Source organism: Plodia interpunctella, chromosome 9 (assembly GCF_027563975.2).
Source record: "Plodia interpunctella isolate USDA-ARS_2022_Savannah chromosome 9, ilPloInte3.2, whole genome shotgun sequence".
Classification (NCBI taxonomy): domain Eukaryota; kingdom Metazoa; phylum Arthropoda; class Insecta; order Lepidoptera; family Pyralidae; genus Plodia; species Plodia interpunctella.
In genome coordinates, this window is record NC_071302.1 from 9,965,228 (window position 1) to 9,986,500 (window position 21,273).

At 36.9% G+C, this 21,273-nt stretch overlaps 2 protein-coding genes across 2 annotated transcripts; both read left to right on the forward strand.

Moving 5' to 3' along the window:
• Window positions 1-83: 83 nt before the first annotated feature.
• Window positions 84-10,378, forward strand: LOC128672573 (synaptic vesicle glycoprotein 2B-like). The gene is made up of 11 exons (XM_053749814.2): window positions 84-227; window positions 1,989-2,150; window positions 2,422-2,584; window positions 2,788-2,909; window positions 4,542-4,786; window positions 5,365-5,516; window positions 5,870-5,999; window positions 7,706-7,843; window positions 8,655-8,800; window positions 9,418-9,545; window positions 9,954-10,378. Exons 1-11 carry the CDS (start codon window positions 176-178, stop codon window positions 10,025-10,027), a joined length of 1,512 nt encoding a protein of 503 aa, XP_053605789.1. The 5' UTR covers window positions 84-175; the 3' UTR covers window positions 10,028-10,378.
• Window positions 10,379-10,917: 539 nt separating this feature from the next.
• Window positions 10,918-20,774, forward strand: Pxt (Peroxinectin-like). The gene is made up of 15 exons (XM_053749823.2): window positions 10,918-11,161; window positions 12,041-12,208; window positions 12,488-12,660; window positions 12,780-12,918; window positions 13,602-13,748; window positions 14,422-14,595; window positions 15,184-15,380; window positions 15,732-15,918; window positions 16,105-16,302; window positions 16,899-17,043; window positions 17,481-17,640; window positions 18,144-18,302; window positions 18,586-18,790; window positions 18,942-19,056; window positions 19,370-20,774. Exons 1-15 carry the CDS (start codon window positions 11,044-11,046, stop codon window positions 19,437-19,439), a joined length of 2,355 nt encoding a protein of 784 aa, XP_053605798.1. The 5' UTR covers window positions 10,918-11,043; the 3' UTR covers window positions 19,440-20,774.
• The last annotated feature ends 499 nt before the right edge of the window (window positions 20,775-21,273 follow it).

Genomic DNA, 21,273 nt, shown 5'->3' on the forward strand with positions numbered 1-21,273 from the left:
CCGTAATAATATATGTATATAACAAAACTTGTATGTATAAATAGTGATTAATATAGTTCCGATACATTATATAGTACGCGGTGTCGAGGCACAATATCGATGTAATGTGCTGCCTTGCATTCAGTTGGACGCGTTTCTTGACATTTTTCTTTTAATTTACTTTATTTAAGTTAAAATGACTGCAAAATTGGACAAGGTGCCGTTCGAGGATGCCCTCAACATGACAGGTAAGGCCGTATATTTTAAAATCAAAATCTTTATCTAGCGAATTATTTGTCGATAGTGTCGAGCCAGCATTATACTTTCCCGTGGGAATTCCCGGAATTCCAGGAATTCTCACTTGGGTGAATAACATTACGAACTATATACCAATAATGTCAACTAAGTATATGTGAACTTGTAAATTTTAAAACTAAAATTACGAAATAGCGATATTTACCGTATAATTCCTGAATTTATGTAATCCTATAAAGAAAAGCCTTTAATTAAATGTAGGTATGTCTCTAATGTCTAATCGGGTGGAACTTTGCAACTTTGAAGCAGATATCTTCAACCGTTTAAGCTGGGATTTTGTACACACAGTTACTTTGGATGACCATACATTATTATGATAAGCATGACATGTTGGGCACCCAGGAACGGATCTAGACGTGGGAACTCCTCAACGGTTTACTGCGTGGACATGATTTTTTTGTCACGCATTGAATGCAATAAGATCTCTTTGACAATCATATATTTTTTTGTAATTAACTTATTTATTACTAAATATTTAAATATTATAATTGTAACGAAACAGTTGGGACTGGGATTAGTTGGATAAGATAGCATTTTTCTAATATTTTTTTCCATCCTGGCTGGTCTGGGAGTGACATAAAACATGAGGTGCCAGCTGCTCCCCCCCCCCCCCCCCGCGCAGATTGTAAAAGTCAATCAAGAGAAAGGGCTATAAACTGGAGTTATTTCTCATAAGCGTTGAGCTATCAACCTATCTCTATTTAATCTCAAATCCACCAATATCCCACTATAAAGCTAAACGTGGGCAATGAGTTTCATAAATATTGGCTCTGTCTGCCTCGTAAAGGATAAAGACGTCTTTATATTTAACTATGCCATGTTGATAGGTACATTCGGCAGATTCTGACAATAATGCATTCATTATATACACAAGGTCAACTTTGCATTAAATATAATTATAATATTTAGCGTTATGTGATATAGCTATGAGAAGCAATTACGCGAAGTCTGATACAGTTTACAAGACTGCACATACGAGTATATATTTCATTCCCATTCAGATTTAAATAAATGGACAACTTGCAATCCAAGATAAACTGTGATGACCTACATTAACACTCCGCTTTTTGTTCCGAGTTCTAATATGTAAACAGTCTTCAAAGTACTTATTGTTTCATTTGATGAAAATAAATCAGAAACAAAAACATTTTTTGAAACGTTGTTTAGGTTCTGAATTAAAAGATGTAATCATGACGAAAGCTATTTCCTAAAAGTGTACTTAATTTATATTGCAAAAAGACACGGTAAGATTGTTTGTATACGAGTAGTACGGAACGAAGAAAAGACTGACGTTAGTTATTTATTTTATGATTAGCGGCCCGGTTAAACCATAATAAATTATACACTTAAACCTTCCTCAGGAATCATAGTATCTATTTAAAAAACCCGCATCAAAATCCGTTGGGTAGTTTTAAAGAGCTAAGCATACTTACATACATAGGGGACAGACAGCGAGAAGCGACTTTGTTTTATACTATGTAGTATGATAACTAATGTCCTGACCCGGATTCGCACGAGTTCATTTATCTATGAACTCGTGCGAACTAACATTTATTAACTTTCGGGAATAAATTGCCTGATAAAAGTGAAAACTGTATCAAAATCCGTTGAGCGCTTAAAAGAAGAAAGCTTAGAAACAGACAGAAGCGGGTGACTGTGTTTTATACTGTGTAGTGATTAAAAATTGCTTGCAGGCTTCAGCAAATTCAACTTGTACCTGTTGATCCTATCCGGCGGCATCATCACGGGGATGGTGTTCGAGATATTCTCTGTGGCCTATCTCGTCCCGGCCAGCGCCTGCGAGCTGAGCACCACTAGCGCTCAGCAGGGCATGATGGCCGGCATGCCTCTGGTCGGTAAGTATCTTCATCATTAATTATGAAAAAATACGTGGTCCACTTAGGTGAGCCGGGTACCTAAAGATAGTCTATTCCGGTGGGGTATGTTTGACACATGTGATTCTGGTGTCACCCCGCAAATAATGGCTCAGCTGCCATATCCTATAAGTTGCCAAGAACACAAGGTCCTTTAGACATTTCGTTCGACTTCCACGGGTGGATTGGTCCTATTTTAGGGCGGAATTACATAACTTGATCTTCTGATAACATCTCCTTAATTGAATTCCAGGTATCATAGCCTTTTCACACATTTGGGGCTATTTAGCCGACACTCGTGGTAGAAAGAAAATCTTAGTGTACTCCATGATGCTGGGCTTCTTCACCGGAGCCCTGGCGACTCTATCTCCCAACTGGATCGTCTACTGCATTCTGAAACTGCTGTCCTCAAGCGCGTAAGTAATCAAGCCTTCTTATTTCAAAATGGCAGACAAAATTTTATGTTGACCAATAAGTGATGACGTCAACTGCCTCTTCTACTACTAATACTCTCTACTGAATACCGATGTTTGAACTCTTAAGTTCAAACATCGGTATTCGACTACTCAAGATGTTCTAGACAACTTTAAAAAAAATATTTTTTTTTCCCTTTCACCAGGGTATCTGGCTCATACGCGTTGTCCATGGCTTTCCTGGGCGAGTCTACTCCAGCAGCGAGGAGGAACATGATGATCATCCTCACTAGCACCGTCTATATGTCCTGCCAGGGAATTATGGCCGGTAAGTCGATGCCACTTTCGTAAAGGTCGCGGTCGATAGGTGACCAAAAATGTATTCTCCCGAGCGAGGGACAATACATACCTACAGATTCTTTTAGATTGGTCTTTTGATTAAGGCTTATTTTATATGAGAACTCATGTATTTATTTTATTATTTTTTTCATTAATTAGGTAATTTATGATATTGTTCTAAGCAATAAGTGTTCTTCAATGAATAAATGCAAAACGTGTTAAGATATTGGATGATAACTGTATATTGAATACGCTAATAATAGTCTTTATTTCTTCTTAAATAATAATAATGATATGAAAGATAAGGAAGGCTCGTGTGCCTCAGCATTAGGAACATTAAGTGTTCAGGATTGATGTTGCACTGGCAACCAACAAAAAAAAAGTTTATTTTTGCATTCCTTAATTTAAAATATTTTTTCACAATGACATATACAAGGATTCCCGCCGAATGATTTTAATATGAAAATTGACAAATTTGTTATTTTTGTTGTAAAATCCAAAAGGGCAATATAATTTCATTGAATGACTGCTACATCTTCGTTTTATTTTTTTGCTGACCAAAGATTTTGGCCATTAAGTAAAAATAAATAAGTAAGTGTTCTTAGGGGGCCTTCTCGGTGCAGTACCTAGTCACCACATCCGTACTTTATCCTCGGCTCGAGTTAGTTGGAGCTGTGTGTAATGTGTAAAAATTCTCAGTGCGCATATAATTTGTTATTTGCGGTTATTGGTGTGGACAGATGGCAATATGTGATTTAGGAGAAGGTCTATCGAGCTGGATCAATATACATGGGTTTTGATAAATAACCACAATTGTTTGATACTCTTTATTTATTACTCTTATTTGATAGTTCAGAGCTAGCTTGTTTAAACATGTCAGTATCAGTCAAGATCTGTTTATGTCAATATCCTCCTCAGTAATACATTTCGTCATTTCTATATTTAAATAGCAATAAAATATAATTCGTTCTAAATATTTGACTTTGATTAGGTATCTCATCAAGATAACTGCGAATATTTCAAGGAAAGGTTCATACAATTTTTTTTTTACTTCGTGGAAGTATAAAAGTTTTAACTATTCGTTAGTTTAATATAAAACAATTTTAACATTTGGCAAATATCATTTAAATGTATGTTTTTTGTGTGATCAAATGATTAGGAAAGATTTTTTGTGTTATTACATTTGTAACACACTAAATATGAAATTATTTATACTTTACACGAAGTTGTCACGTTCAAAAGTCACACGAGTAAAACTCAAAGCTGTCAAGACTACTATCTGAATCTTATTTTTGGGATTCATTTAGCGTTTTGATGATGATGATAAACTTAGTTTTATTTAAACTAGTGACGCAATGTCGTCATTTGTTTTTTATGCTATATAAATTAAACATGACATTTTCAAAGATTCTTACTTGAAGTTTCTTCTCATAGGTCATCGTCACTAGCCTATTATTAGAAGAAAGTCCAGTTTAAACAAACATTATGGAAAACCGATTTCTAGTTTTGGTGTTCCCTCCACTTATACTAAAAGTCATTAATGGATCTTATTATAATGTAATTATAATATATTACGAAATGAAGAATGATAATATTAAAAACCCCACACTTTTCTTTCCAGCAATCACAATCCCTGTGTTACCCCTTACCTTCTCCTACTACATTCCGTTCCTGGACATCCACTTCAACTCCTGGCGCCTCCTCAACCTGATCTTCAGCATTCCCTGCATCATCAGCTCCTTCGGCCTCATGTTCGCGTACGAGAGCCCCAAGTACCTGCTCAGTTCTGGCGACCACGATGGCGCTATGGATATATTGAGGAAAATGTTCATGATCAATACTGGGAAAAGTGGAGATTTGTATTTGGTAAGATTCTTTGTCATATTTGTCTGTTTGTTTGCAAATAACATGAAATTTATACTATGCTTGAAAATACGATGCCACGATATGCCAGTACATTTGCGATTGAAGTAAATATCTAATATAAATATGTTACAGAAATCTTTGTAGAAGTAGAATTTAATCTAGTTACTATGTTTGCTAAGATCAATGGGCAGGCAAGAACACGAATGAAGTTAACAAGAGTTTAGTTTACATTAAGGCATCCTTAGTTGTTAGACCAATGAACATATATGAAGGAATGGATGCTAGCCGAGGATAAGTGATAGATGTGTTAGATAACCTGTGATGACAATCGAAATGGGATGGACGGAAGATGTAATGAAAGTCGCAGCTCGTACATGGATGAGAGAGGCACAGGACAGATGAGAGTGTCGTGCGCGAAGGGAGGCCTATGCTCAGCAGTGGGCTGAAAAAGGCTGAAACAATAATGACACGCATCATACTTGACGACATCAAGCCTACTATAGAATTTCCACCTACTGCCATGACCAGTCTCATATTTATTTCTAATTTAATTATTGTATGCTTAATGAATATTGAAGGTGAACTCCGTGGTCCTAGACGAAGACAATGGCATGAAAGAGATCAAGGGTTTCTGGTCGTCAGTGGTCGCTCAGACCGTGCCGCTGATGAAGCCCCCCTTATTGTGGAATACTTTTATTATATCGCTCATCTTCGTTATAGTTTACATTTGGTAAGTATACGTTTAAAGGTTTTACACGTTTTATACGTTTTATACGTTCTTGATGGCTGATAAAATATTAATATATTATACGTTAGCGATTGTGGTATCTCTTCCTATCCCATCTTGTTAATACTATGTGTATTGTTTGGCTTTGTTTGGCTTTTTGTACCTCAAAATATATTTTACATACAATTATCATGTCTTTATATATGACAATAAATCATAGTAGCAACGATATTTTTTTCGTTTATAAATTGCAATGTTGCACGTACGAGTCGGGGAGCGCGTGTGACGTAAAATTTAGATATTTCTAGTGCAATATTTTTAATAGTGTCTCAAAAAGAGTTTGTCATATTTTCTAGTTTCAATCCGTACATGGTGTGGCTGCCGTTTATCGCTGACGGTGTGATACGCGCGCTGCAGGACGGCACTGAAGGTTTGACCTTCTGTGAGATGATCCGGTACTCGCAGAACGCTACCATCAGCGGACAGGTCTGATTTATTTATCTCATTCTTCCTTTTCTTCCTGTTCTTCATCATCCTATTTCACTTGGCGTCGGATGGAGACCCGAGCTGTGCCATAGAACTCTGCTTTGGGTTGGTCAGGTCATTAATAAATATATAAATTGTTCTGAGTTCGTACATACAATGAATACGTATATAATGTTAATTCAATGTCATCTTGCAATGTATGTGCAAGATGACATTGAATTAACATTATATAGAGAAAAACAATACAAACAGGTAATCAAAATTGCAAAGAATAAAACTGAATTCAATGGTCAATTTTCATATGTTTCTCGAAAAAAATAAATTCATAGCCTAAAAAGTAACCTAAATTAATTCGTAGCCTAAAATTTTTGAAGATTCAGCTATGATTTTACGACGTGAGTGCTGCTGTTGCCTCTCAGCTAAGCTTTGGCGGAACCAAACGCCTAGAAAGAAATATACGTGCGATTTTCATTTTTTTAAAAGTAAATACGAAATATCTTCATTCTATCATTACACAAATATTATTTGACGATGTTGTTTGTCTATCTGTATAATACACCATTTCCCATAATTAAGCATGATATTTAATATTTCAAAGTAAAGATTGTGTTGTTTGCACACTGATTATTTTGTTAGAATAGAATTATGTTAATATTTTATAGATTTATGATATAACTACCTGATGGCGGGGATCCACTCGTGTCAAAAATAGTATATGTCACTCTCCAGCTCGTAAATTATCTTTACAATGAATAATCAATGCTCCGATTTGACGTATTAGAAGGACAAACGAACATACAAACACTATTTCACATTAAGTCCTTATAAATTACCTCAATGTAATGCCGCTGCACGCTATCGCGGGCCACTTCGCCAAACTTTGACGGATTCGGCATAAATGGCTGGTTTTTCATTGCGATTAATAAAAGCACTTGTACAAACGACGCAATCAGAATCTCAGTTTGACGATAGTGTGGAGCCAGCATATAAGGTATTTAGATAACGGTGTTATCTACAATTGATGACACAGTAGTCATTTGGTTCAATACAATTTTAAGTCTAAATTTAACATGGCATACAAACTTTTACTTATCATAACAATAGTTACGCACAATATTAATTTGGCATAATTTAGGCACAATTTACGTATACCTACCATAAGCATAACAATTTTTAAGCATAACATTCTAAAGCATATTGGCAGCTTATGGGTGGACCAAGGGCCATCCGACGCACCCTAACCTACTGCTACACTATAGCTTTATGCAAATCAAAATTATGGTAAAATACATTAGCCTAAACTATAATTACGCTTATTGAAAAGGTATGCCAAAAAAAAAGTATGTCAAAATATTATTATGTTAAAAAATTATATGCCTAACTCGTATGCAAAATTAAATTAGGATAAAGAAATTATGCGAAAAAGAGTGATCCCTAGTCATTTACGGCACCGTAACCAAGTATACTGATACTGACGGGTTTTTTATTTAATAACGATTTGATGGTACACCAAGGGACGGCTCCCGATTAGGGAACTCCTCAACGGTATTGATTTTTTGTCACGCATTGAATACATTATGATGTAAATCTCTCTGACAACAACAATCTTGTGCTTGTGTCAAAAAGTAAATTATTATAAAAAAAAAGTTATTTTAACAATGACTAAGGAATGTCAACGATATACGAGCATCATTATATATTTTCAGGTAGAAAACAAATGCGGTCTGAACGACGTCGCCATGTCTATGGTCTTCTCCATCGGTATATTTATGGCCGTTCTGAATTCCATCATGGGCGCGATGGTCAACTACTTGGGGCGAAAAAATCTGCTCATTGCTATACAAGTAAGACTAATACACAGACTTGTATTAATATTAGCTGCGTCCCGTGGCTTCGCTCCCGTGACGCAGCGAATTTTGGGATAAAAAGTACCCTATGTGTTAATCCAGGTTATATTCTACCCGTGTACCTAATTTCATAAGAATCCGTCCAGTACATTTTGCGTGAAAGAGTAACAAACAGCTTCACAAAGTTTCACATTTATAATATTAGTGGGATTATTATTTTGTCCACGTATTTTTCGTTATAAAAGTACCTTAAAGATCATGGAATTAGTAGGTACTCCGTACAACGAAGTACTTACTGAATCCATGGTACCTATTTAAAAATCCTGATAGGTAGTATAGTCTTATTTATTTGTACCAAACGTCAATGTCGGTGAAGTATTTATTGAGTTAAATCTTATTTTTTAGGGACTACGTAATTTGGAAGTACCCAAAGGGTAAAACGAGATCCAATTACTAAGACTGCGATGTCTGTCTATCTGTCAGCAGGCTGTGTCTCATGAACCATGATAGACAATTGGAATTTTCACAGATGTATTTCTTGCTATAACAAAACAAACAAAAATTTATATCTAAGGGGGGCAATACAAGAAACGCGAGTTTTTTTTGTTCGTTTTGCTAGAAATTGGTAATAGTAACAGGTAGTGAAATATTTACAAATAATAATTAGTTATAAATAAAAATAAATAATTAAATTAAAACTAATATTTAAGTTGGCTGCCTGAGTTCGCCGACAGCACATAACCGGTATAGAGTAGGATGAACAAGAACATATAATTTTGTTCAGGACTTAAAAAGGAAAATTTTCCAGGTCGTGTCAGGCGTAGCAGGTCTGTGCGTGAACGCCACCACCTCCTGGATCCTGAGCGCCATCCTCTTCATCATCTACGTGTCTGGTGTCATCAACTTCGGCTTCTTGTCCACCTTTAGCGTCGACGTCTTCCCCACATATGTCAAGTAAGCGTCACGCCACATTGCTCAGTCGTCCTTCGTCACGTTGACATCCGTTGATGGACCAAAGGCAACTAGGCATAAGGGCCTCCCTGTCCGCCCTTCTTTTTATAGCACAGGTAATGAGGCAATCGTCCCACCTGATGGTAAATGTATACCGCAGCCTATGGCCGCCTGAAACACCAGGGCTGTCACACGCGTGTTTCAGACTTTGCAACTACACTGCGTCTCTCACCCTTCAAACCGTAGCACAACAATGGAAGCACTGGTGTTTGGCTGGAGAAATATATTATGTGAGCGTGAATATTTCTTAGGACCAATTAAAACTACATCATGCAAAGTGAGCACGTAAAGTGGTGAAGATAAAGCAGGAGAGCGAGAGAACTCTCAGGTGAGAGAAAGAGACAAATGGTACCTATTGAAATATCTAAAGATGACCATTCAAATGAGATCATATAGATAGCGGCAGTTGTAAAACCGAGTATACGGTTAGAACGAACGGAACGGAACGAAGCACAAAACATGTTATCATTAACCTGTTTCTTGTCGTGTATTTCTAATAATAATGAAACGAATGATATAACTGTAGCATTCTTTGTGTACAAATAAATGTTATTTACCAGAGCAATGGCTGTCTGTCTAACACTGATGGTGGGGCGGGCGAGTGCTGTGCTTGGCATCAATCTGCTGAAAGACCTGCTGGACACCAACTGCGAAGCTTCGTTCTACATCTTTGGAGGCATTACAATCTGTAAGTCATTATGTGGAACTTACATGAGCTACCTCACTACCATTGTTCTTCATCAAACGATCTCAAAAGTGTCCGCTGAAAATGAGCTGCTACTCGCCTATGTTATACTATAGCTGCGCTGAGGCCATTATATGACTTTGTGGCATTGCTTTTGTTAGTTTTAAGTAATTTTTTTTGTTATTGTTTCACACAATATGCAGACAAATAGTATTACTTTTGTCTTCAAATCGTGTGAAAAACTGACAAATAAGGTTTCCATCTATCATTAACTGGTCGGTCTGGAATTATGAAACAAAATAATATATAGGTAAACTAATGAAAAAAAAAAACATCATCTAAATCTTAATCTAGGATTCTTAGGGGCTTCATTCTTGGCCTTAAAATTGACATGTAATTTTTATTTTTCAGTGGGTGGAGTAATTGCATTCTTGCTGCCTTCGGACAGAGCTATAATCAAACAGAAGAAATGTCCTGAAACTTGAAAAGTAGTATAATGGAACAGAGGCAGTAGTATTACTTTTGAAAGAACAATGTTTCCGATATGAGAAGTACAGATCAACAGATAAGAGTAGCAAACATACAGAATCGATCATCAATTTCATAAACCCATGGAAGGAATATTGCGAACCTTATGAATATATAGCTCTATCATTTGTTTTTAAACTACTCTTTTGTGTTGCTTTGTCAGCAAAGTATGAGATTATTTAATACTCAATTTTATATTTTATTTTTCATTCTTTATATGAATTATTGTTTAAGCCGAGTTAGATCTATTAAATCTTCCCACTTATACAAAATGTGTCTGACCATAAAATTAAACGTAGTAAATACTATTGGTTTTATTTTTGACTCTGTTATACTATTTGAATGTTCCTGTTGAACATACGTCCATCTCATTATTTCTGAATGCTGTATATTTACCGCGCCAACAAGAAATATTCAGCGTTTGAAGTTTTCGTATCGTATGCTAAAGAATATCGCGGCGATTAAGTATGTACTCCTTTTTAGAAGTCGATTGATAATAAATCGCTACTCAGAAAAAACACAGATTTGAATATGCCTAAATACATAGTACTTAACATACGTATTCCCAGTTGCATGCCGGGCCTGTGACGCCGTTATATCCCAAGTCACTATAAAAAAGATTTGACTGCGATTTTACAACGTTCCAAGTCTGCTTGGAAATCCTCTTATTGCCTACGTACTGCTAAGGTAGGTCCCTTAATCACCTCGTACGACATTCCCAGGATTATATCGAGAGGTCCCATTTTAGAGCGAAACCGAACGTCAATTGTCAAGACGAGAATAATACTATTTTTTTTTCCAACTACCCTCACTTTTCAATCTTTGACAGGTAATTTTGCAAGATTTCACGCCATTCGTCCATTTCGACCACCGGTCGGCTGCAGGCGGCATCTTTCCTTCTATCATGTGATTATTTCTTTCTAAAAAAAAATTACAGAAATATAATATAAACTTCCTGAAATATAAAGCAATAATGTTGCATTTAGTATTGCGTATATTTGTGTATGTGGTGGTTATTTGTCCAGTTGTGCATATCAATTGCAAGTCGGCCGATAAAAACGTGGGAGCACATTACGTGAAACATGATGAAGGTAAGGTTATACGTTACTTGCGAACTTCGAACGATAAATTAAATAATCCGAATTTCAGCTTTCTCCGCACCGTAATTTCAGCTGTCCATTATAAATAAATAAATATTTTAGGACAAATCACATCGATTGAGCTAGCCCCAAAGTAAATTCGAGACTTGTGTTACGGGATAATAACTCAACGATACTATATTTTATAACAAATACATACATAGATAAACATCCAAGACCCGGGCCGATCAGAAAAAGATCATTTTCCATCATGACCCGACCGGGGATCGAACCCGGGACCTCTCGGTTCACTGGCAAGAAGTTTACCACTGCGCCACCGAGGTCGTCAAATGTATTGTATGAAGGAATATAGTTATTATTATATACTTTGAATTGTTATGACAAAATTTAAAAAGTTACTACTATTCTCCTCTCCTCTGTTCATTCTATAGCCTTTTAAGACAATCAGAATAGGAGAGGGGATATGGTTATAAATTGGGTAATTCTCAGAGCGTTACGACCGCGCTGTCTAAAGGTTGAATGAAGAAATTGCTTTCATTTATGTTTTTTAATACTTAGTTATATCTTATGTTTTTTCTGTAAATAGTACAACAAGAGTTCATCTATCTATAAAATGAGATTTTACGAGAATGTTAGCTTGTAACTTGAATTTCTTACATGTTTGATGTGGAACGAAATAAATACGTAGAATGTGTTAGTTATTTTTCTTCCTGGACAGATTGTAAAAGCCTGGGCACTGTCTACCCCGAAAGGGATAAAGACGTATCTGTGTCTTGGCACAAGCGTGAAGACAACAAACGAGATTACTTTATAGGATACATTCATGATGAAATCCATTCAAACTCAACAGACGAATGTTTGATCTTCCAGGCCATACCCACAAGCCATCCCTGCCGTGTGACGTCTGTCCCAGGCAAGGACAGTGTGTCCACAGAGTTCAGTGTCCAGCTCACCGCAGACCTGGCTCCTATAACCCTGAGTGCCATCTCAAAGCTGGTCAGCTAGGAGTATGCTGTTTCACTGGCAGCGGCCATGCTGGTAAGGTCAAGAACTTAATAGTTATCGTGTGATTCTATCTTATCCAGTTGTTACTGTTGTTTCCCGTAAGCTAAGATTCAAGGATCTGGTAAAAAAGATGAGCTCAGTAAAGCTGACAAGCTGTCATCTTATCGTTAAGGTTTTTATTATGAATGGAAAGTATTCTTTAAGGTTTGTTTGATTACGACATAAGGTCCTAAATCCCCTGGTTTTAATAGCACTGGTTAACAAATTTCCACGTTTATGACCATATATTGACGTATAATTTTCATCTGTTAGCTGAGGCAGATCACAAAGCCCGTGCTTCCGCCTCCATCAGTGCAGTAGACATGAAGACTGCTCATCATCAGTCTCGAGAGAAGCTGACCCAGTGGCTTGGAAAGGCAGATAAGCTGCTTGCTCATAAGGATGCGGTGCTCAACGAGTCGTCGCCCGGATTTGGACATCATTTGGTAATCCAATGTTAAATCTTTAAATGATCTTTTAATCGTTAAATGATTGCACATGCATTACCAACATCAGTTTTCATAACTGAGAATTTTCTTAAATTTTGGGAATATTTCTTTTCCAGTCCGTGATGACATCAGACAAGCGAGCTGATATCTTGGGTCGCGGCGGTCTTCTAAACCTGTTCGCTGCACTGGAACTCAAGGCTCGACAGGCGATATCTGATGAGGAACTCAGCTTGGGACTCACTGATCACACGGATGGTATACACCCTGATTATTTACTTAATTATCTTCTTGATCAATAGAAAAGATCCAGAATGTGAAGTCTTTCCTACATCACAATGCGGGACACCAAGCACTGTTGATAATTTTCGTTAAGAATTTATAACGTTCTCATCTGCTACAGAAGTGGTGGCCGAGTGGTTGAGAATACTATTTATGATCTAGAGATCCCCTGTAAAATAGTTTTGATATTTTTTTAGATTACCAAGCAGGCAAACTTATAATAAGAGGACACTGCAGCCTATAGACCTTTAACACTAGGGGTGTCACATAAACATTGCCGTCTTTGTGTGCTAAGATTTTTGGCCACAGTACCTTGTAATTTCACTGCCACTCTCACCCTACAAATCGTAATGACGACCTCGGTGGCGCAGTGGTAAAGGGCTTGCCTCTGAACCGAGAGATCCCGGGTTCGATCCGCGGTCGGGTCATGATGGAAATTGATCTTTTTCTGATTGGCCCGGGTCTTGGATTTTTATCTATTTGTATTTGTTATAAAATATAGTATCGTTGAATTAGTATCCCATAACACAAGTCTCGAACTTACTTTGAGACTAGCTCAATCTGTGTGATTTGTTCTTATATATTTATTTATTTAATGACCGGTGATAGCGGAATATTAAATTATTTTTCATCGTAACTATTTATAAAATTGATTCCAGGTCCTTTTTGCCCGCCACCTCCGGCATGTCCATCGCCACCCAGCCGCTACAGAAGCCTCGGAGGGGAGTGCAACAACCCAGCTGTGCCTGGTTGGGGTGCCGTACACTCAGGATATGAGAGACTCCTACCGCCTGACTACAGTGATGGTAATCTTCTATTGCTTTAGAACATGGTTATCTATCTGTATGTAGTCGACATTCCACCTCAAGGTATCTTTCAATTCGGTTTTGAATTACCTCTCTGAATTAATATTTTGCGAATCATATAATTTAGGAATCTTTAAGTAAGGGTGAACAGGCGTTTTTGGGCTTGCGTTTACCGTAGACCTGATCTTCACTTCCTATTAAGATTGATGGTCAAACACATTCGAATCACTATCATTAGGTACACAGTATAAAATAAAATCGCCCCATCTGCTATGGTATATTGCGTGAAGAACTAACTATGCAAGCGATTTTGATGCAGTTTTGTGAGTTATTTAGACTCACAAAACTGCATCAAAATCGCAATTTCTTATTTATTCTCGAAGGTTTATTATTAGACCTCGTGCGCAGTCGGGCCGGGTCGCAAGAAATAAATAAAAATTTAAATAATATGTTCAAGCCAAACGTCCCAATGGTTGGCAATATCTTATGATACCTTTTTGAAGATTGCAAGAAACACTAGTTACTGGTCGTGAAGTTGGTATGAATGAGAGCAAGACATCATACTAGACAAATCAACCTACCCATATTCATGCCAAAAACGTTATTATTACGGCGGCGTAGTGGTCTACTTACGATAACTTGTTGTTCGATTGCCTGTAGTCACATTTTGTAGGTATTTGGGCAATGCGCACTTCCACCACTGGCTTCCCGCTGCCAAGCGCGAGAGCCGTCAGCAGTATCCTCATTCTGGACTCCAGCCATCCGAGCCCCACCCACAATCTCATGTTCATGCAGTTTGGACAGTTCATAGCGCACGACACCAGCGCGCTGGTCATGTTCACCATTGGTAAGATTGAATTATTCTTTCGCAGGTATAATACACATTTATTGTATACTTTCACAACGGCGGAGCTTATTATCAAGGTGGTTTCCGCCCTAAGAAAGCGCTACTAATTTCACAATAACAAGTTATTATTAGATAGCTAAAAAATATTATCTTGTGCCCCTTTGTGCTTCAGAACTTCGAAGCACGTTAGACAGTTTGTCTTGGCTATAGATAAAAATCATCGGTTGGTCCGAAGCGTGGTGGATCTATCCTCTTTATCTAATCTTAAGGAAGGTCCATTCCTCAGCAGTGAGGACAACAAATGGCAAGTGCGAGAGTCGACAGCAGTATCCTCATCCAGGACTTAACGTTTAGGTCAGTGTGCCGTGTTCGCTAAGGTAATTTTCATTAATAAATAAATAAATATACAACACTCAACGGCCTAAACTTATATCGTCAGTCCGATGGACATAGATACAGAAACAAATACAACATACCCAGAGCCGCAGACAAATATTCGTCATATTAGTGAACTTATATCATCGTTCTAAGGTCTGCAGTTAGACCGTCTACAAAAAAATGTAGTCTTATTTTTTAAATTTACCATAGGTAACGGTAGTGCTATATCCTGTTGCTCCGGCGATGGCGAAGCCTTCCTCCCACCAGAGATCACACACTGGGCTTGTGCTCCCATCGTGGCGGACCCAGCCGATGAATTTTACGGCCAGTACCGACACCAGTGCCTGAACTTCGTCAGGACGCAGTTGGCGCCTGCCAGCGATTGTTCTGTTGGTTATGCGAAGCAGGTATTTGATACTAGTTACTAGCTGCCCGTTCCGGTTTCGCTCATATAAAACCATCAGGTCTCATATATCTATTAAACAGACGGACAGCGGAAAACTACTGTGTTATACTTACAGTTATATTCATTGTCATTATAGATGAGTGTGCTAGGATGGGAAGTCTGAAATAGGACTGGGCTAGACATCATATTCGCTTTAACATGCTTTCAAATAAATGTATCCTTCTCCGCACTTCAAACTGCATGTTTGCAATATTTAAAAAAGATTGGCTGAGAAGATAAAGCGTGAAGAGATAAACAAACTTACTTTCGCATTTGTAATATTATTTAGTATTCTATTATTGTGTATTTACAGATGAACGGCGCTACACATTTCCCGGACCTATCACATCTTTATGGCACTACTGGAGAAAAACTTACAAAATTGAGGGGACCTGGTGGTCTTTTGAGGACCTTCGTCGATTACGGGAGAGAGCTGCCTCCACTCACTGAGAAACAGGAATGCATGGCTACTAAAAATGGAGCAGCGTGTTTTGAATCAGGTGTTTTACATAATACTGTCAGATTGTACTGATATATGTAATGACGTCGATTACCAGTCGATTCCAAATTTTTTTCATCTCATTATTTTCAAAATCTGACGTACCTTAAGCCGTGACAGACAGATTAACAGACTCTCGCATTTAGGATATTAGTATGGCTTAATGAATCTTAATATTTCTTTGCAGGAGATGGGCACGGAAACCAGATAATATCCTTAACGGTTCTCCACACTATCTTTACCAGAGAACACAACCGCATCGCCAGAGCTCTAGCCAGACTGAATCCGGACTGGAATGACGAGACCGTCTTCTTAGAGACCAGGAGAATTGTACAGGCTCAGTTCCAGCATATAATTTATAATGAGTTTTTGCCGCTTCTTATTGGTGAGTACACTTTGGTCATATCCTGAATGTATAGCTTATGTTGCGCCTTTTGAATGATTTAATAAAAATATATATAATAAATATATTAGGACAAATCACACAGATTGAGCTAGACCCAAAGTAAGGTGAGATATTAATTCAACGATACTATATTTTATAACAAATACATTTATAGATAAACATCCAAGACCCGGGCCAATACGGACCGGACCCGGGATAATTTTCCATCATTACCCGACCGGGTTTCGAACCCGGGACCTCTCGGTTCAGAGGCAAGCACTTTGCGCACAGTTAATGAATTACTGAATATTTATTGCCAAAAAATAAACACCACAACAAAAAATAATAACAAATAAGTAATTAACAATCACATCATACATGTGTGTAAGCAGATTTTCGACAAATGGACCTATTAATATAACATTATCATATTTGCCACTTAGTTTGTAGTTTCGGGGAAATAATATGTAATTTAAAATTTGACGTGATTAAATACCTATGAAGGTCTAATTTCTTGAAGTCGATTGTCGTTGAAGTGATGTCGATGATATTGTTCGTACGATGATCTGAATAAAACCTAATTACATATATTTCAGGTCCAACGCTGGCTCAGTCCTTTGGCCTGACGCCTTCCCAGGGCTACTCCTCATCATACGATGCTCGTGTGAACCCATCTCTGACGGCGGAGTTCTCCACAGCCGCTATGAGATTCGGACATTCAGTCGTCGAAGGAAACATTATGTAACCTGACGTTTCATACATTGTCTACTGATAGTATTTAATTATTTTTATAAATGAAGTAAGATTATTATATTTTCGTTTTCATCATGGTCTACTATAAAACAAAGTCACTCTCCGCGTCTGTCTGTTTCTAAACTTTCACGCTTTTGATTTGAACGGATCACGGATTTTGATGCAGATTTCACTATTATTTAGGCAATTTATATCCGAAGGTTTAAACGTACATAAATGATATCGTGCGAATCCGTGACAAGTCGCTAATTATACATAAACATGTGCTGGCTGTTTTAAAACATTGAATATGTCTATTGGATATCATTCCACATACCAAGATAAGATTGTAACAGAAATGAAAAAAAAAAAAGTTTATTGATAAACATTTTTTATATATTTTCAGTCAAAAATTCCACCATTTTAATTGTATGTAATATCTTCAGGATTCCTAGCGTCCAAAAAAATAGCATTTACGAGAGGATATCGATCCCCGAGGTGATGTTCCAGCCGACGCGGCTGAGGCTGAAGCTGTTCCTGGACCGGTTGTTGACCGGGCTCGGCTGGCAACCCATGCAGGCCGTGGACCCCTTCGTTACTGAAGGGGTGAGTTTGTTACCAAGACTTCTTGACTAATAATAAGCATTATTATAGGGTACTGTCAGCTAAAAAGGAGTCTGACAGTGATAATTCCATTTGATCTTCAGATACCATTGCTGCCAGGAAGTCGAGAAAATCAGCTTCAACCTCGTAGCCGAGAGCCATGCATATGCTGCAGTCTGAAGAGATATTATGGGCTCAGATATTTTATCAAAAGATGATCTCAAAAATATAACATTAGGGCAGTTACTTAGGTTCTGCAAAGGTACAGGTAGATTTAAAATGTCGCCGGTAACATAGGTTTACCAGTTAAACCGCACCCCCAAAGAGGGATCTCGGGAAAGTGGGTAAAATGGTGCTAGAATGTCTTATTTTCCGGTAATTTCTGATACAAATGGGAAAATGCGAAGGTGAAAGTGAGATGAAGAAAAAAAACAACGGATTAGTAATGGATAAAGCTACTGTATCAGACATTCTGTGAATGACAATCTTCTTAATATGTTTTTCAGTTGACCCGCTATCTCTTCCACGGCGGTAACCCGTTCGGTCTGGACTTGGCGTCCATCAATATCCAGCGAGGCCGCGACTACGGAGTCCGCTCCTACAACGAGTACAGAAGACTTGTGGGGCTCTCGCCGTTTGTGGACTTCAAGCAGTTCCCACCAAGCGTAAGCACAAATTGTATACGTCGTAACCTTCTTATAGTCATACTCCTCATATGGCTGAGGGTCGTGGCCACACTTTCTTGACAATATTAATGGATGTCACACTCCATTAATACTGTCAAGAACATATACACTTTCTTGACAATATTAATGGAGTGTGACAAATGCCTTCTCCATTTCATAGACTAGATGATAAATTATCGACTAGTGCAGGTTTTCTGACGACGTTTTCCTTCAACTAAGTAGTTGATGAAATTACATGAGTCAGGCACTAATTAAATTGCAGGCAGCTCAACGCCTCTCCTCCGTGTATGCAAGTCCAGAGGATATTGACCTCTGGGTAGGAGGACTCCTTGAAGAGCAGACAGAGGGCGGTGTGGTCGGACCCACATTCGCTCTCATCCTCGCAGACCAGTTCTCCAGGATTAAGAGGGGCGATCGGTACTTCTACGAGAATGGACCTGATGTGAACCCTGGAGCGTTTACTCCAAGTAGGTTTTACATTTAGTTTTTAACTACCCGTAGCACTTTTTATGATTGCCTAACTTACATGTCGAAGCGGTATAATTAGTTAAACTGCATATAAAGTTAGAAGCTGTTCACACATTACTTGAAGAAAATCTAATGACTTGTGTCAACCAGGTCAACTGGCGGAGATAAAGAAGGTATCTCTATCAAGGATCGTTTGCGACAACAGCGACAGGATTGAGCTGATCTCACAATCTCCCAATGCGTTCCTCCGAGCTGATTTACCAGGGTAAGTTGAGAGTATTCAATTAAGTGGTAATGGAGGAGTGGTGGGCTTGTGATCGAAAGGTGCCAGGTTCGCCTTTCACTTATTCCATACGAGTCTGTATATAAATCTGACGTCCAATGTTACTTGTTTGACTAGTTTATGTTATTTGCGACAATTAAGTGATAAGTAGTATAAAGAAATATGCAAGACCCAAGTCAAACTAAAAAAAAAACATTCTAGAGCCAATCAAAGATTAAAACCTTCGATGTAGCAGGCCGGCATGATGTTCTCACTGTTATTGCATATTAAAAGGTACAATTAAAACAATTTCCAGGAATGAACCACTTCCATGCGATAGTCCCGCCATTCCATCGCTGGACCTCAGCAGATTCAAAGTAATATAGACCATGAATCATTTGGATAAAACATCAAATGCTCAAGCAAAAGTACAGCTATTAAAAACTTATTCAACGAACCTTACAATACCAGATCTTGGTACATATTTTTTTCTTTTTAGTTGATCTATGTCCTAGCGCCATTTCGATAAATTTATTTTTGACATATTATAAAATAAATATATCATTAGACTTTTTTTTCTAAAGTTAAATATGTATAAAAACTTTTTCAAAATGGTACTAGGAAATTATAAATAACTAAATCAGGCTTATCTTCACTATAATCTGGAATTTTCAGCTCTTATTTCATACTGTATCTATTCACCTTCGATCTTCACAAGTTTTTAGATTACTATTACAATCGGTAAAGACGTTTTGGTTGCATATTGTTTGTTTTGTGAAATAAAGTTCATTGACATCTTTTCCTTCATTCTTTATCTGTTCTTCGATAGCACTATTATTAATAACATCTAATGATTTAATCTCTGACAACCGATTCTGTTACAAAAGCGTTCTCACCAAATTGTGATCCTGCTTCGTTGATTGTCTGATTTATTGATCAAATAATTTTGCATGACTTTGCTTTACCTTTTGTGACAAAATCGTGATCTGTAATAATTTAATTATCATTAAGTGATTTGTCTGAATCAAATCTTTCTTTGGTTTTATTTCTTCTTGTAATTTTTTGTTTCTTTTCTAATATCACACTGGTGCCCGAACAGTGAGATAATAGAAACACGGAATAAAACATTGAAAGATTTGTTTCAACTTGTTTTTTTATTTTATTTTTATTAAAAGTGTTAATTGTTTTTTCCTCTCTGATTGAAATCTGTTTATTTCTCTAATGTTAATGAACTTTGTTACAGAAAGGTAAAGATCTGAACCTGGTTTAATGATTTTTTTGCTTAAAAAATCCAGGAATCGGGAGTTCATATGTTTGAGAGTGTAATTGTAATTCTTTCGACTTTTTCAATTTTATGCGGTTCGTTTCATTAGTTTAAAATAGCGTTACATAAAATTGATGTTGATATTGATTAATCAAAATAAAAGGCTCATCTTGTCACAAATGAAAAAAAATATCATTAAATTATTAAAGAAAATTATTACGATTAGGGATGGTAAAGACGGTGGTCGATTTGTCGTGGAAAAAACTTAATTTTAATAAAGATTTCACAAAATATATTTAGATAGTACTTTTGCAATTTAAGGATATTTTGTAAATGTTTGTGATTTTATTCTCAATTATCATGTTTAAAAAATTAATCGTTCTTTTAATTAATTAATAAATCATTATTATTACAGTGGCATGAGTTCGTGTATATTTTGTAAAATACAATTTTATTATTTGAGGTGATAGATACGTTAAAATTAGTGATATACCAGATTATTTTTAAATGTATCTATAATAATCTAGTGTATTAATTAAAATATTAAGTAAATTAAGGTTAAATCGTAAATTAAAATCAGATCTGATTTTCATCTTTAGTTAATTTGCTTGTTAAATGTTAAGTAATCATATATTTCATATATTTTGTAAATAAAATATGAAATTTTTAAACAATTCATAGGGGCGCTCCATGCATGTTCAATTTATTATATCACAAATAAAAACTTTTTTTGTAAATGAATTTTATGATTTCTATATGTAATTAGATCAACAATTGTATCAAATAAAAATACTCAATTTGATTGAAATGATTCGCCATTTTTTTATTTATATTTGGGAACGATGAATTATATAGGAACGAATGATGGGAACTTCTCAACTTTTTACAGCGTGGCCATGATAATTTCATCATCCTTTGAATGCAACAAGAATTCTCTCTTGCTGTAAAAGCTGGCT